The following is a 16436-nucleotide window of genomic DNA, read 5'->3' as shown; positions in this document are numbered from 1 at the left end:
CCATGAGACTAGACTTTATTCTTTCTCACATTTTGTGCCTAAGTCCACGTCTCTTGCCTTTTTGACTCATTCAAACACTCAAAGTAAACTATGGCATGAAAGATTTGGACACCTTAATTATCGCTACCTTCAGAAATTAAGCAGCAAGGAAATAGTCATTGGTCTACCTCAAGTCAAGTTTTCGGAAGGAGTATGTCTAGGTTGTGAAGCAGGTAAACATCCTGAAGAGAAATATGACAAGGGGAAGTCTTGGAAGGCAACTGTTGTTCTAGAATTGGTACATAGTGATGTAGTTGGCCCCTTTCCAGTACCTTCTTTTGGTAAGGCCCGCTATGTTCTCACATTTATTGATGACTTTTCAAGGTATACTTGGGTCTTTTTCCTTGGTCATAAGAGTGAAATCTTTGACAACTTTATCACATTCAAAGCTCAAGTTGAGAAGAAATCTGGGGAAGCCATCAAAATACTAAGGACAAACAATGGCAGAGAATATGTCAACTCCAAACTTATAGACTATTGCACACATGAGGGGATAGATCTTCAACATTCAATTGCATACACGCCACAACAGAACAGTGTAGCTGAAGGAAAGAACAGAACCCTTAAGGAAATGACTACTTGCATGCTTCAACACAAGTCTCTTGATCAAGTGTTTTGGGCTGAAGCCATGTGTTGTGCCAACTACATTCAAAACTGAAGTTCGCATAAGGCCTTGGATGGAATAACACCTTTTGAGGCATGGTGTGGTAGAAAACCAAGTGTTAAGCACTTCAAAGTTTTTGGTTGTCCAGCATGGGCTAGGATACCTCCACAAAAGTGAAAGGCATTAGAACCACAAAGAAAACCATGCATATTTGTTGGATATCCTAATCATCTCAAGGCATATAAATTAATGGATCCAGAGACTCATGAAATTTTCTATGAGAGAAGTGTTCATTTTGAAGAGACATGTCCAAGTTTGGCTTCTTCAACTCCTTCCTCCTCCTATGTGGATAGTGATCATAGTGATGAAAGTGACTTGGAAGATGAAATTCCTCCAACCTTGACTTGCAAGACACCACCTTCGTAGGGTCAACAAACAATTGAGGACATTCCTTCATCTTCTTCCACTAAACCGCGTTGGGCACAACAAACTCTTGATGCAATAGGTTCATTGGTGGGAAATCCTTCAGATACTCGGAGAACTAGGTCACAACACAAATCATTTCCACATGCATACATAGCCATTGCTTCAAATCCACAGTCTTTTAAGGAAGTGTCAGGAATTCCAGAATGGGATAAAGCTATGGAGGAAGAATACAATTCATTAATGAAAAATAACACATGGGACTTAGTTCCCCTTCCTAAGGGAAGAAAAGTGGTTCGATGCAAGTGGATCTATTGAACCAAATTTGTAGCGGATGGAAGTGTTGATAAACATAAGGCTAGACTTGTTGCTAAAGGGTTCTCGCAGGTTCTAGGTATTGACTATACAGAGACTTTTGCACCAGTTGCCAAAATGAACTCCATTCGCCTAACACTAGCAATTATTGCAGCTCAAGGATGGGTTGTACACCAGATGGATGTTAAGAGTGCATTTTTTAATGGTGATCTTCATGAGGAAATTTATATGGAGCAACCAAAGGGGTTCGTACAAGATTCTACTATGGTTTGCAGATTAAAGAAGTCTATTTATGGTTTAAAACAGGCTCCTCGTGCTTGGTATGCCAAAATGGATTCATTTCTCCTCTCAGCAGGTTTCACAAGATGTCATTCTGATTCGAATGTTTACATTCTTCAAAAGGATGACTCTCACTTGATCTTAGTGCTTTATGTCAATGACTTGATCATTACAGGGAGCATTGCATCCATCATAGCCAATGTCAAGACCTCTCTTCAGGAAAAAAATTTCATGACAGACTCAAGTTTGCTACACTACTTCCTTGGCATTGAGATCATATAGTCTTCAGTAGGGATTTCACTTTCACAGCCAAAGTATGCTCTTGACTTGCTCTCTCGATTTCACATGAGTGACTACAAACCTGTTCCTACTCCCTTCCTATCAGGTGTCAAGCTAGAGGCTAAGTGCACAACTCCACTTGTTGATGCGACATTATACAAACAATTAGTTGGGAGCCTTATCTACTTGACACACACACGCCCTGATATTGCCTTTGCAATTGGTATGGTTTCACACTTTATGCAAGAACCTCATGAGCTTCATTGGAAGGCTGCCAAATGCATTTTGCACTATATCAAGGGAACATATACACATGGGATTCATTATGCAGCAGGTACAGGGCTTCAATTGATTGGATACGTAGATTCTGACTATGCAAGAGACTTAGATTCTCGGAAGTCTACTTCAGGGTACATATTTCACCTTGGTTCTGGCCCTATTTATTGGCAAAGTAAGAAGCAGAACAATGTTGCTCTTTCTTCCAAAGAAGTTGAGTATCGAGGAGCTGTCAATGCAACTACAGAGGCTCTTTGGTTACAACATATCCTGGAGGAGTTTGGATTCAATTTACCTAAGCCAACAGTTATTCATTGTGACAACCAAAGTGCCATTGAAATCTCTAAGCGTCCAATTCAGCATCAGCAGACAAAGCACATTGAGGTTCACATGCACTATATTAGAGAGCTTATACATGAGCAGATCACTGCACTATAGTATTGTCTTACAGCAGAGAAGGTCGCTGATATTTTCACCAAACCCTTCACCAAGGTCAAGTATACTCATTTGCGGGATCTCTTGGGGGTGTGGGATGTTGTAGATAGGGGAGTCCCTTGACTTCTCTCTTCTTCTTCTTCTAGGAGGGATTTTTTCCTCTTATGAGGTCTTCTTCTCTCTCTCTCTCTCTCTTTTTCTCTATTGTACTTTTCTCTCTTTTTGGAGGAGGGTTTTTCCCATGAGATTTTCCCTCTTTCTCCACTTTATGAGAGATTTCATTGCATCATTTTAGCATTGCTTTTGTACATGGGTACCTAACATGGCCTCATAGCCGAGACCCATTATGCATTAGTGAGCTTAAGTGCACTCCCCTAAGTTGCACTTAAGGGGGGGTGTTGGTGTAAATAGGTATTTACTATTTACACTTTACTTAAGTTTACTTAGGTTAGTGCATTATTTTATTATTTTGCATTATTTTATTATTTCTCTTTATGAGACACTTAGGAGTTTGCACATCTTCTAGAGTTGTCATGTAGACAACACAGAAGTACGCAACTCTAATTATGCACATGGTGTCTACACCACAGGAGTTTGCATCATTCACTGAGTTGTCATGTAGACAACATAGTTTTTCACACTCCTAATTTTGCACATGTTGTCTATAACACTAATGTGCGTGTTTCATCTTTGTAGGCTTATCCTCTCATCATTACACTTACTTTCGTGCATAATGGAGGATAACCCATATTTGGTGGACATGTACCTAGTTGTTGGACTTATCATGATGCTAATTCCGAGGCATTCTAGATGCATCTCAGAGGCCTTTATATTGAAGCACTCCTAGTGTACTTGTACATAGAATTGAATACTATACAGTTATTATGATCATACTCTAGTCTAATTTGTGCTTGTGTTTTGAGTTCCTTGGTCTTGGGTAAATTCTGCCCTAAGGCAAATTCTTACACATCCAAAACAAAAACATGTAAAGTGTTGGATTCATAAAATATAATGGAAGGAAATAGGATTCACTAGTATAGGCTTTCAAATTAGGACTCTTAGGCCTATTTCCCTATTAGCATTAAACTAGAAGAAGAATGGTCCACTTGACTCAAGGATCCTTAAGCAAAAGGTAAATACAATGGTCCTTCATGGGAGAGTTGTAACGTAACTATGCATTATAAAAAGTAAATGCAAGATCTAGGGAAAAATATGTTGAAATTGTGACCTTCAACATGCATAGGAAGACAAAACATAATGGGTAGATTCCAAAAGATCTAGTATGTATATATGAAAACTAACCTCTGAATTTCAAGCAGAACTAGTGTGACTCACACAACTTGGGCATCTCACTCTTGGTTATTTTAGATCTAGTAATAATCATTTTGTAGCTCTCTTGATGCTCAATTTGTACATTTTTCTAAGTGTCTACCTTCTATTCCTACACATTGAAAACAAACAAAATGTTGACTTGAAAGAGGTGTGCCTAAGTTAGACCTTGATTTAAGAATCAACATTAAGTGAAATGTAATTAAAAGCATGTTGTTAGATAGCATAGGCATGTTGTTTGATGATGATTGCATATATCTAAAAATTATACCTTATTTCCATTTCCTTAGATGCTTGATCTTTAAAGCTTAAGGACCTAAGTGCTTGTGCTTGAAATTGAATTGATTCTTTGATATGTGTTTTCAAAATGAGGGAGTATAACTTGCTTTTATACCTCTCCAAGCATTTCAAGGCATTAAATTGGAAGTAAGTCAACGTGAGTTTGAATTTTTTGCTCTTGCAAGCTACTTATTGTGGGACTCAAGTTTGGGCCCTAATTGCAAGAGTGAGATGCCTAAGGTTACTCCTGCAATACACACCCAAATTGGGATCTAGGGTCCAAGGTGTCGAGGAGAAGCTAGAATTAAGTGTGAAATTGAGTTTGACCAATCATACCGAACATGAGGCCGAGAACTCTAAAATGAGGCCTATGTGGGCAAGAAATTGCATAGGGATGAAATTTACAACACTATTGCCCACATGAAAATCATATGTACATCTCGATTCCTAATTTTGCAATCCCCCTTTTAAATGCACCTTTAAGCATGCAAGTCGTTAACCTTCCTCTTGCAAATACACCCTTTAGAATTTGAATCTCTAAACCCCCATCATTGAAATTATAAACCCCACCTCTTAACCTACATGACTCAAGATGTCTTTAATCTCCTCATTTGAAAGCATTGGGTAAAAAAGCTTTTTAAAACTTTGGTATACATGGGCCCCAAATAGACCCTCAATTTCCATATAAGTCCAAACACTCATCAATTTACATGTTTTTCCAACCTATCAAACAAGCCCTAACTTGAAACAACTATACATGAGTATGTGTGATCATGTATTGGAATTAAGGATGGTAACCTTTATGCTCTAGAGATCAATGAATGAAGCCTCTTTAGCTTAAAGGAGAAACACACTTCAAATTCATGAGGGGAACTTTATATAAAGGTTGTGTCTACACTTCCAATTGCAAAGGATTTCAATGTTCTAAGTGTTGTATTTTAGATATTTCTACATGTGATTGAATGAGTAGGTGGTGTTAGAAGCATAACATATTGGTGGAGCTAATCTAGATGCATTCGAATGAAATATTAAATACTAACCTTTTGAAAATTTGGGTAATGTCATCTTTTACTAAATATTTAGCTAAGGCGTGAAGGTGGATGATGGCTGGTTTCATTGGGTTTACCAATCAAATGATGAAGCAAATTATGGGGATATTGAAGAGTGTTAGGATAAATGATGATTTGTCAATTCATATAGCAATTATATTTATGAAAACTCCTAATTATCAATTAATGAGCTTAAGGGGCTTTCTAATGAATGGTATACAAGGCACAATACTTGGTGAAGGTTTTGCAAATGGGGTTGCAAGCGCAGTGGGTTTAACCATGAAGGAAACTTCATAGTTCAACGTGCTCAAGCTGGAGTAGTACTAGGATGGGTGACCTCTTGGAAGTCTCAGTGTTTCACCTCTATGAGCATCACCTAGATCCAATGAGTGCTAAGTGTTCCATTTATTTTCATGAGATGGATTCGTGTGAATCACTACTCATGAAACATGGGTCAATAAGTTTGACTAAAAAACTACACAATTAAATCCTAATAGCAATATCAAATTTGACTTGGTGTGGAAAATATCTCCTACTTATCAATTGATGAACTTAAGGGGCTTTCTAATGAATGTTTCATAAGACAAAATACTTGGTGAAAGTTTTGCAAATGGGGTTGCAAGCATGGTGGGTTTGACCATGGAGCAAACTCTATAGTTAAGCGTGCTCAAGATGGAGTAGTATTGGGATGGGTGACCACCTGGGAAGTCTCAATCATTCACCTCTGTAAGCATCACCTAGATCCAATGAGTGCTAAGTGATCCATTTATTCTCATTAGAGATGAATTCGTGTAGATCACTACTCATGAAACATGAGTCAATGAATTTGACTCAAAAACTACACCGTTACAACAGTATCACAATTTGACTTGCTTGGAAAATATCTCCTACTTATCAATTGATGGGCTTAAGGGGCTTTATAATGAGTCGTCCATAAGAAATAATACTTGGTGAAGGTTTTGCAAATGGGATTGCAAGCAGAGTGGGTTTAACCATAGAGGAAATGTTGTAGTTAAGCCAACTCAAACTGGAGTAGTACTAGGATTGGTGACCTCCCAAGAAGTTTCAATGCTTCACCTCTGTGAGCATCACCTAGATCCAATGAGAGCTAAGTGTTCCATTTATTCTCATAAGAGATGGATTTGTATGAATCACTACTCATGAAACATGGGACAATGAGTTTGACTCAAAAACTACACATTTAAATCCTGATAGCATTATCACAATTTGACTTGATGTGTGAAATTTCTCATACTTATCAATACCAGCATTATTTATCTATCCCTAAAGCATGACATGATGTAGGATTTGATGCCAAAGTTTCTTTTCACTAGTTTCAATGCTAATCAATCTTACCATCAACTAAAACTGAAGATTGGAAGGCCTCTCCAAAAGTATTGAGAAGATCACATCTAGTATATTGTTCTCGTCTTGAGGGGCTACAGTTTGCAGTCCATTACACATTGCAGGGGATTTTTTTCCCAAATAGTTAAATTCGCTTTCAAAGTGTTTGATTTCCGGAATTAGTACTAATAAAATTTATTGTTCACTGACACTCAAGATTCTGTGTATGACAAGAATATAATTGTTTTCTTAAAATTATCTTCATTGTAAAAGAATGTAGATTAGGTCATGCTCTAATTGTATTCTACATAAAGCATGTTTCGACAGCGGATGTTTTTTCTCAATCCCGGCATTTATGTGGTAAGGGACTGTGAGGCAGAGGAGTGTAGTGTATGTGGTACTTCGAGAATATTAGCTAAGATAAATGTTATGATTTGTCTAAGATGAAGACGATTATACCATATCCTCGGTGCAAAAATTTAAAAATATGATAGCATTTTGTGTTTTTTATTGTAGAAGGCATTAATCCAAGTGCCGTTGGCACTTTGCATACCATTTAAGTGACGGATCTCTCCAAGCTTTGCAAAAGTTTCAAAATGGGCTTTTTATCTGCAAGACGAAATATTTGATTGTAGAAGAAAAGAAAATATTATACATATTGAATACATTGGTAGGGAGTACATTCAACCTCCCTGCCAGAAGAAAGGCAGAAAACCAACTAAAATATGGCATTTAACACCCCCTCTAGGAAAGCCAGCTTTTGTACCCAACATGCAGATTGAATTGGCATCAAGAATCAGTACTCCTTTCAACTGTCGCCACAGGCATTGATGAATCTTGGTGATCAGAACACTTGGGTATTTCTCGTGTGATATGTTCATTGGATGATCCCTTAATCTTCATATCAAGGCTATGTGGAGTCATTTTATCAACTTCTTCACGTGTATATATAAAAATCTTCCGCACAATACTGCAGAACTCCCTGGTATTTGTCACGAAATGAAAACACACAGATAAGGAGAAAACAATTAAATTTTAACTACATAAGAAATACCACCTAATGATCAAGCATTTTCCCATAGCTATGAAATACCCTCTGAAATGTCTGCTAGAAAGATAAAAACTTAAAAAGATAGCCTTTTATACTCACTGCCAGGGATCATCTCCAACAAGCATCATGTCTCCTTCGTTATCTGTGTATACAACCTGCCAACCTTTGGTTGGATCCTGGAGTTCCCCTTCAATGTTGAACATCAGCTCCAATTCGTGAATGAGCTTGGTATATCCATCAAATTTTGTTAGATCCACCGCCCTCCCAAGTGCACTACCCTGTTTGTGAACCTGGACAGATGTAAAACCAGATGTCAGTTGCAGTTGTTATTTTGTAATTCCATTTTATTTATATTTAGTTTTAGAAGATATCAGCTAATCTCAAACAGACAGAACCTTTGTGCAGCTCCTTGTAGAATTACTATGAACTCTGGAATGAGTCTCTTTTGATGACCCTTCAAAGAAAAACTCGTCGTCAATGCTTGGAGCCTGTAAATCCACTTTTGCCGTCTTTGACGGCTCTGATTGTGGATCTGATTCTGTTGGCTGAAACTGATTTACTATTAAACCAGGTGGTGAAACATGCAAGTCCTCTTCAGTCGTTGAATCTCTGATTGCTGGAGCAACTGAATGTCCAATCAAGTGAAAACCAAATAGCTTGCAATCTGAGGATCGTGTATCAGATAATACACTTTTCTGTTCCTTCATTTCCCATGAAGGAAGATTAGGCTGCTGTACAGGCATTCCAAGGTTTGGGGGTCCCATAGTTCTAATTAAATTTCTATCCAGCTTTCCAGGAACGTAGGTTTCAGTAAAATCTGCAGCAGTTGATGAAACAAGTGACATGGGCTGATTTCCTCTCAATTCTCCAGATCCAAGGTTGGAGAAGGGTGCAGAAGAATACAGTCCACTCCACTTTACTGCATCAGTTTGCTTATGGGACATGTTAGATGACCTGGAAGGCTTCAGATTGGACTCATTTAATTCATTTGTTTTGTTAGAAGACCAGATTGGCCATGGATTTGATAGGTGAAGGTTCTTTCCTGAATGATTTGATATACCACTCTCTTGATCCTGAAATTGATTCTGGGCCATTTTCAACCCTTGAAATCTTTCCATGCTTTGAACTGCCGATGGAATGCTGAATTGCAGGGCATCTCTACCACCATTAATACCTGAGAAGCAGTCCGCATAAGCCAGGTCATGCCTCTGTTGCAACATCCAGTGCTCTGAGGTTAACCTTCCTCTGGAGACCCCGCCATCCTGCTTGATATCATCCTCAATGGATCCCCATACCAAGGACCTTTGGCTGCTCTCTGCCTCACTATCAACAATGGATCCTGCAATGGTCTTCATTTCTTGACCTTGCAAGACCCTTGGATATTTATGTGAAGAGTCCAAGGTAGTCTTGCTTGAGCCTACATACAAAAAATTCAACCAATTTAGCTTTCCATCATATCCTTTAATATACTAATTACAAACAATCTTTTTATTTGCAATGAGAAGGAAGTCATATTATACCCGGCATAACTAAATCTGTAGTTGAGGATGCCAAATTAGTTCGGGACTTCTTTGTCCTGGGTGCTTGCAAAGCATTAAGTGGAGCGGAAGAAAATGTCTCAATCTCCCATGGCGAAACCCTTTCTGGTCGAGGGACTGCTGATGTTTCATCCCATTGCACCTGAATGAATTAAGGAGAAGGTGAGAAGAAATAAATGTAAATTGGACAGTGTTTTAACCCAAAAGTATCATAATGTACCAGAAATGTTGAGATACCAATAAAGTGATAAACCACACAACATACTGAATGAGAAACACAAGGTAAACAAGCAACAAGTAAAAATGGAGAACCAATGGCAAGACAGAAGTTATACTTTAAGAGATCTCCACTTTGAATCAAGCCATTTCACAGGATCAACTTCACTTATGCCAACAATAGTGCCCATAAACCTGTATGATGATTAGAAAAGCATTAGATGGAAGGACCACAATTTGTAATGCTTTGCATCTCCCCTGCCTAATTCAGCAATAAATCCCAAATATAGATAGAAATACCTCCGCTCCGGAGATTCTTCACCCTCGAATCGCATCTTGAATCTCATGCCAACTGAGAGATTGCTATTTATCGCATCCATGTATTTATCATAAGGAATAATAAATTCTGAAGGACTTGTTCTGCATAAGAAAAACATTAATATTTTGCCGGTAGACTTCATAAAAGAGATAGCAACAAAAGGTTCAAATGTTATGCATAAATTTCTTTAAAAAATAAATTTGCAGGTAGACTTCATATAAGAGATAGCAACGATAAAGTAATGATCAAGTGTCATGCATAAATTTCTTTAAAAGATCAAAAGATATACCATGGAATTTATGATGAATGAGGTAGTATCAAACCACGAAACATGTAAAAGACACTAATTAGAGTGCGTCTGAAAGACATTGACTATGTTTACATAAATGAAAAGACCCATGAGATCACACTTAGATAAAAGCACCAAAAGAAAGTGCACTAAAAAGAAATACTATGAAAAATTCCAAAGCAAACAAGCATTTTCCAAATTAATTCTCATCAGACATTTTAAAAGATCCTCACAACTACAAAGGTGCCTATGGATGAGTTTCACTATCTCCTACACAATTGCCAGAGAGAGAGAAATTCCAAACTACTTCTCATCTGACTTGTTAAAAGATCCTCACAAGTACAAGAAACACTCCTATGGATGAATTTTAGAGAGAGAGAGAGAGAGAGAACTACATATGTCTCTGTCTTATAGTTTGTTCAACGCACCTTGGCTTGTAGTATACAGTAAACATGGTTCGTGTTGAAACAGCATGGGATGCAGTAGCAATTACACCAAGATGCATGCTGTGACTCGAAATGACTGATGACGGAATGTTATTCTGTTGACGCATTGCACGCCTCACACCAACACGCAGTTCTCCATTGTCACTTCTGAAACAAAAATATCCTTTATAAGTGTTCATAATCAAGTAAAGAAGACTGATTGCAGAGCATTGAAAACAATTAAGAGGGTTCAGAAAAAACCTGAGGAATATGAAGGCATCCCCTGCCACAAGCCTCTTTGAGCTCACAAAAACACTCCACCCAGTTGTTAACAAATGCCTCCTTGGTTGACCTGCAAAAGTTAACTGAAAGATTTAGATCAAGTATTCAGTATGTTGGAGACAGTATCGAGTTCACCTGAACATAACTCTTATTGATCAAGTTACTGTGTGAGTAAACTAAATCTAACCAAGCAATAAAAAAATGCAGTAAACCAGATATTAACTCGATAAATCAACTTCTCAGTTTTCCCTCTAAAGCAACTTCTACCCTAACCAGAATACTCCCCACCTGAGGCTTACATGCAGGTAAAATTTAATTAGCATCCAGCAATTGATTTGCAGTTAACACCATACCAAATTGTTTTCGAAACAAATTGTTCTCTAGAAATACAATAAACCATTTGAGCATGATCTGGTATACACCTCGAAATATATGTCTAAAACGCCATTCAACTCCATGGAGATCTTTGGCCACTAGCTCTTGGGAAGGAGGCTGCTGACTCATGTCCTGAAAAGATCCAGGCTCAAGATTACCACCTCTGTGTAGTCAACCAACAATGCATGCAAAGTAGCATTCAGATCATGTTCAAATGTATCCAACACTTATAACAAACCAGTGGTGGAAGGCATTCATCTGCGTGTCTTCTTAGAACTGAAAATCCCCCATGGGTGCTTGTATCTGATGCAGTGAGTGTCTTACAAAATGAATGTACATTGCTCTTGGGAGGTGGAGGTAGTTGTGTCCCCGATACATGGGAAGACTCATTTTGCTGCAACGTGAAGTCAGGTAAATACGCCAAACACTTTTTTATTGACATATATAAGCTTATGTTAGTCCTTTTAAAAAACAGAAATGAGTATACCTCAGCCTCTGGAACCAAAGTAATCTGGGCAAATACTTCATCCGTTTCAGGTTCAGCCTACAGATGGAAATGAGCATGAGATAACTTTAACAATCCGGTAAATGTTATAAAGAACCTATAGGACAATACTAATGTGTGTAACCTTGAAAATGACAAACCACATTTTGACAGAACGGAGACAACCAAAAGCTTAAGTGGACTATTAAATAAAAAGAGAGCTATGCCATTAACAGTTCAGTTACCCGAAATTGCACATTAACCACATGACAAAGGATCTTCGAGGGCAAATCATAGAGCGGCATCTGCTGATCAGCCCCTTGGTTTGTGGAGGCTTCAACCTAACACAGCAATTCCAATATCATAAGGGTTAACACTTCATAAGCATGCATATTTATGTATGTCCATCAACCACTTATATCCAACTAAGCATTTTCACAAGGAAAAACACTTTGGTGCTTCAGCTGATCGCATAAAATTATTTGCAGTTTTGGGGAACAAAACATACAAGGCCACACTATGCACCATTGTAATGTTTAATATGCTCTAATGTTTTGCAGTACCTGTTCCATATGACCTTGGGGGAAATAAAAAGCTCTCTCCCCAACTCGTGGTAACGTAACAAGAGGGCCGGCACAGGCATGCCATAATTCTTCATAGAGGCCATCACTGGCATCTGGTACAAACAAACACCCATAAACCAAGTGAGATTTGGAGCATCAGGGTACCATTATCATATATTGAAAGCTCAAGGAAAACGAAAGCACACAAATAAACCACTTTCTTACTACCCATAGCTACGCAATATAAATACAATAGAGACCTTCGGAGCTTCAGTGATGCTCCAGGATGAGACAGCATTTTCCAGATCATGAACATAGAAATAAGAAGTGGTGAGGCGAATTTTTTTTATCTTGAACTTATATTAAAATGGGCATCATTAAGGAGAGGCTTCCCCGGTCAGTAGGATATAAAGTGAAGGATGAAAACCAAAACAAATAAAGTAAACATTGCATTTGCTCCAAATTTAGGGCTATATTGAATTGAGCAAGCTAAAGGGCAAATTTGCAAGTGGATTATATAAATAACCTGAGCATAGCAGTGCAAAGGTCCAACGAGCTTAAGTTCTAGAGCTGATTCTGTGTCAAAAGTTGCGATCTGGGATTTTGTGTCATTGATCTTCTAACTTGTTATATATAAACATTACATAGTAGTTAATAGTATCCTGATATTATGTCGACTGTGAAAGCCCAAAATATTAAATCGGTTGTAAGACATTAGGTAGTTTGAGCGTCGAATTTATGAGCAGCCCAGATGGAAGTGACGAGTTTAAAACCAAAGATATACCATGATTGCCCTTTCATATAGTCCGCCCAGCTTAAACATTGCCCCTGTAAGTAGGTTAAAACTGCATTGACTTGAGACCAGTCCAAGAGTCAACTTTATATCCATTGATATGCATTCCGGTCTTATCTACACACTGTATGTTTTCAACAGAGTTTTTAAAAACTATGCCCAGACAGGTTCCAATATATAATAGATTGTTGTCATTTGACTAGAAAATAAGTGATATTCAAGCCCAGCCCATACAAGTCCACCTTCCAATGACTAGCACCAATCGCAAGTAGAATGAAAAGCAGCAGAAACTCTCAAATTGAACCCCCAAGCAGATTGAGTAACATCTGGCGGGGGGTTATCGGATTCACTATTTATCATGTCAACATGAGGAAGGTGAAATGAATGCTCATCAAAAACAAGTAATGGATTGGACTGACGAGAGACTCGAAGCAATTTTCCACATCGTTCACCGAAAACCCTACCCATTTAACATAACCGAAGAACATACAAACGCGAGCACGGGCTTACCAGCTCCACATCCTGAATTCTGCATCTGGCGCTCCCCCTCCTTCGACATGCCCACACAGCTGCCCTGCGCAGCCCTGCCAGACAAATTCCTCATCCCGTCCATAGCATAAGACATCATACTCTACCTGAAATCCTAAATCCCTCAAAATCACAAATACAAATACGTTTCCTACTATTTGTATCCCTCTTTCTCGTCAAGCCCACGCGAGTATCCGGGCGCGTGAATCGGAACCAAAATCAAAGCAGGAAACGCTGATCGGAGCTATAAAAAAGAAGAGTGGGTAGTCCGTCCTCTCTAGTCAAAATCCCATCAACACGGAGCCCCAAAATCCTGATTCTCTTGCAATAAAGACAAGTCCCCGAATTCCCAAAATGATCTCCCCCACCACAAGCCGCAACGCCCAAATAAAATCGATCCGGCAATGCTAAACCCTGCAAGAAAGACAGCTCGTCCCCTTCCCCAAATCCCGAAACTCCGCGCCTCCTCTTCACCCAATTGTTGTTTCCTGCCCTTTTCATGGCGTAATTGTGCACCAATCCAAAACATTCCATCCAAACCCATATTACGCTAACCGCGGAGTTGTCGTGAATGGAAGATAGGTTAACCCTTTACCCCCAAACCCAAATTAACCCGAGGCTTCGGTCGCCGGCAAGGTGGGCATGGTGAGAAGATAGTGTGTGAGTGGGGTGCAGTCCTGCCGACAACTCACTGTTACTAAAACAACGCAGCAATCATGTCATTTACTGCGCTGCCATTTACTGCGCTTCACGCCGTTACGTTTAAGGTCTGCCCAGGACGGCGCCTCGTTTACTCCTCCCTGCCCAATCCCTCATCATTTTACCCGCCCTCTGCAAGATTTCCCATTTTCTCTCGGTTTTATATTGGCATGTCCGCCGCTGGGCAGGCAACGCAGGGCACCACCATTTTACGCTGCGTGTAAAATTGAATGTGCTTTCCCTGTCAGCCAGTAAATCCCATTTGTTTATTATTTTCGGTGATCTTGGTTAGCTTTGCAGGTTTGTACGAATGTTTTGTCAAGGAATTCTGAAATGTGCGTTGCATTTGTCTGCTTTCTAGTTGGGTTTTTGTAGTTCAGTTTGGTTTTTAATTGCTTATTTGGTCGCTTTCTTCCTCGTCCCCAACGCCATTGTCGATCTGACTCAGACCTTCATGAATGGTGACGTGGAGTAGAATAAACTAGTGTGATAGACGAGCCGATTGGAAGAGTTTGGTGTGTTGTGGTCATTTGTTTATGTGTGGTTGGGCCCTATGGAAACAATTGACATTTTATATTGGGGATGGTGTTTTTATGTGGTTAAGGTCTATGAAAATAGTGGACATTTTATATTGGGGATGGTGTTTTTATGTGGTTAAGTTCTATGAAAATAGTGCACATTTTATATTGGGACGGGTCTCACATAAACAATGGAGATCTAATTGTTTTCACATTGGGTAGGTCTCAAATAAAAAGTGGGTACGGTGATGATATATTCCTATGATTTAGTTAAGTAGGGTTTGTAAGTTGGTGAAATTTTCAATTGGATTGAAATACTTTGAAGACAAAGGCTACACTTCAAAGTAATTTTCAAATAGAGTTCGACAAAATATTAGCAATGGGTGCATTGATGGATTTATATTGGGGTCATTCTTACATAAACAATGAACAATGGGCATGTTGATGACATGTTCCAATGATTTAGTTCAATGCATAAAGAAATGTTCAAACATACTATTAGTTAAGTAATTTTCTATTTGGGTGAAATTCCCATTTCAAAAACACTATTAATTAAAGTAATTTTTTAATTTGGATGAAATACACATACTAATGTGAACAACAACTTTAGGTAATTTTCAAGACTTAAATAAACAAAAGAACATTAATAACGCTAAAAAGTAATTTTAAATAGATCAATGATGTGTTAGCACAGCGTAGTTGGGTGGGGGTTGCGAGTGAAAAGTAATTTCAATTAGATTGAAATACACGAGGTCTTCGTGATTGGTGATGTGGTGTGGAATAACCTGGTGTGATGGGCATGTATGGGAAGAGTTTGGTGTGTTAAGGTCAGCCTTAGTTTTATGTGTTGTGGCCCTATAGAAACAATGGATATTTTATATTGGGGAGGGCCATACAATAACAATAGACATTTTGACTATGGGATCTCACATAAACAATGGATGTGTTGATGACATGTCCTAATAATTTAGTTCAATGGGGTTTCTAAATGATTTTAAGATAAATTGAAGTACATAGAGGAATGAGCATTAACAATAAAGTAATTTGCCATTTGGGTGAAATAAAGAGAAGAACATCAACAAGAAGTAATTTTCAACTCAATTAAAATACACAAAGGAACAACAATAGCATTTAAACGTTAACTTCAACTAGATTGATAACATGTTTTGTTAATTTAGTTGAGTAGGTTCTAGGCTCTAAGAGTTGATGTCATTTCAATTAGACTAAACTACACAAAGGCCCTTTGTGATTGGTGATATGGAGTATAATAAACTAGTGTTATGGACTAGTACATGGGAAGAGATTGGTGTGTTAAGATCAACCTTTGAGATTTTATATGGGGTGGGCCTTGTAGAAATAATGGACATTTTATATTAAGGTGGGTTCCACATATACAATGGATGCATTAACAACTCTTATATTGGAGAGAGACTCGCATAAACAATGGACATGGTGATGACATGGCCTAAAAACTTAGTTGAGTGGAGTCTATAAGTTAATAGTAATTTTCATTTTGTTATCTTGTCGTGCTTTCTTCTTCATGATAATGGGTCATAAACTCACACAACTTTACGAAAAGTAATGCACAATTGCATAAAGGGACATTTATTATTCTTTAAGTTAAAGTGATTTCAATTACAGCAAAATACACTAAAACTTAAAGTAATTTTAATGAGGGGGAAATACATGAACTACAATCAATAAT

The 16436-nt window shown here is 38.3% G+C and overlaps 1 protein-coding gene across 2 annotated transcripts; it reads right to left on the bottom strand.

Moving 5' to 3' along the window:
• Positions 1-7253: 7253 nt before the first annotated feature.
• LOC149567139 (auxin response factor 2A-like) lies at positions 7254-14059 on the bottom strand. 2 transcript variants are annotated; one of them, XM_089820342.1, is made up of 14 exons: positions 13497-14059; positions 12194-12306; positions 11876-11971; positions 11634-11690; positions 11385-11540; positions 11194-11278; positions 10751-10841; positions 10493-10657; positions 9757-9876; positions 9576-9651; positions 9223-9382; positions 8098-9119; positions 7802-7992; positions 7254-7633 (listed from the first exon to the last, which is right to left on the bottom strand). In XM_089820342.1, the coding sequence occupies exons 1-14, from the start codon at positions 13612-13614 to the stop codon at positions 7441-7443; spliced, it is 2643 nt and encodes an 880-aa protein (XP_089676468.1). In that variant the 5' UTR covers positions 13615-14059; the 3' UTR covers positions 7254-7440. The 2 variants fall into 2 exon arrangements, with proteins under 2 accessions (XP_089676468.1, XP_089676469.1); XM_089820343.1 differs by lacking the exon at positions 13497-14059 and adding an exon at positions 12720-12739.
• Between the last annotated feature and the right edge of the window lie 2377 nt (positions 14060-16436).

The sequence above is a fragment of the Cupressus sempervirens genome, chromosome 3, assembly GCF_028749045.1.
Source record: "Cupressus sempervirens isolate cs-2001-9-10 chromosome 3, ASM2874904v1, whole genome shotgun sequence".
Lineage (NCBI taxonomy): Eukaryota > Viridiplantae > Streptophyta > Pinopsida > Cupressales > Cupressaceae > Cupressus > Cupressus sempervirens.
The sequence above is the reverse complement of the archived record's forward strand: the minus strand, read 5'-3'. Positions and strand labels throughout refer to the sequence as shown.

Coding starts and splice junctions, on each gene's coding strand:
- LOC149567139 (XM_089820342.1), bottom strand. CDS start 13,614: ATGATGTCTTATGCTATGGACGGGATGAGGAATTTGTCTGGCAGGGCT. Junction 10,658..10,750: donor GATGCCTTCATATTCCTCAG/GTTTTTTCTGAA, acceptor TTTTTGTTTCAG/AAGTGACAATGGAGAACTGC. Junction 9,652..9,756: donor GAAGAATCTCCGGAGCGGAG/GTATTTCTATCT, acceptor ATCATCATACAG/GTTTATGGGCACTATTGTTG.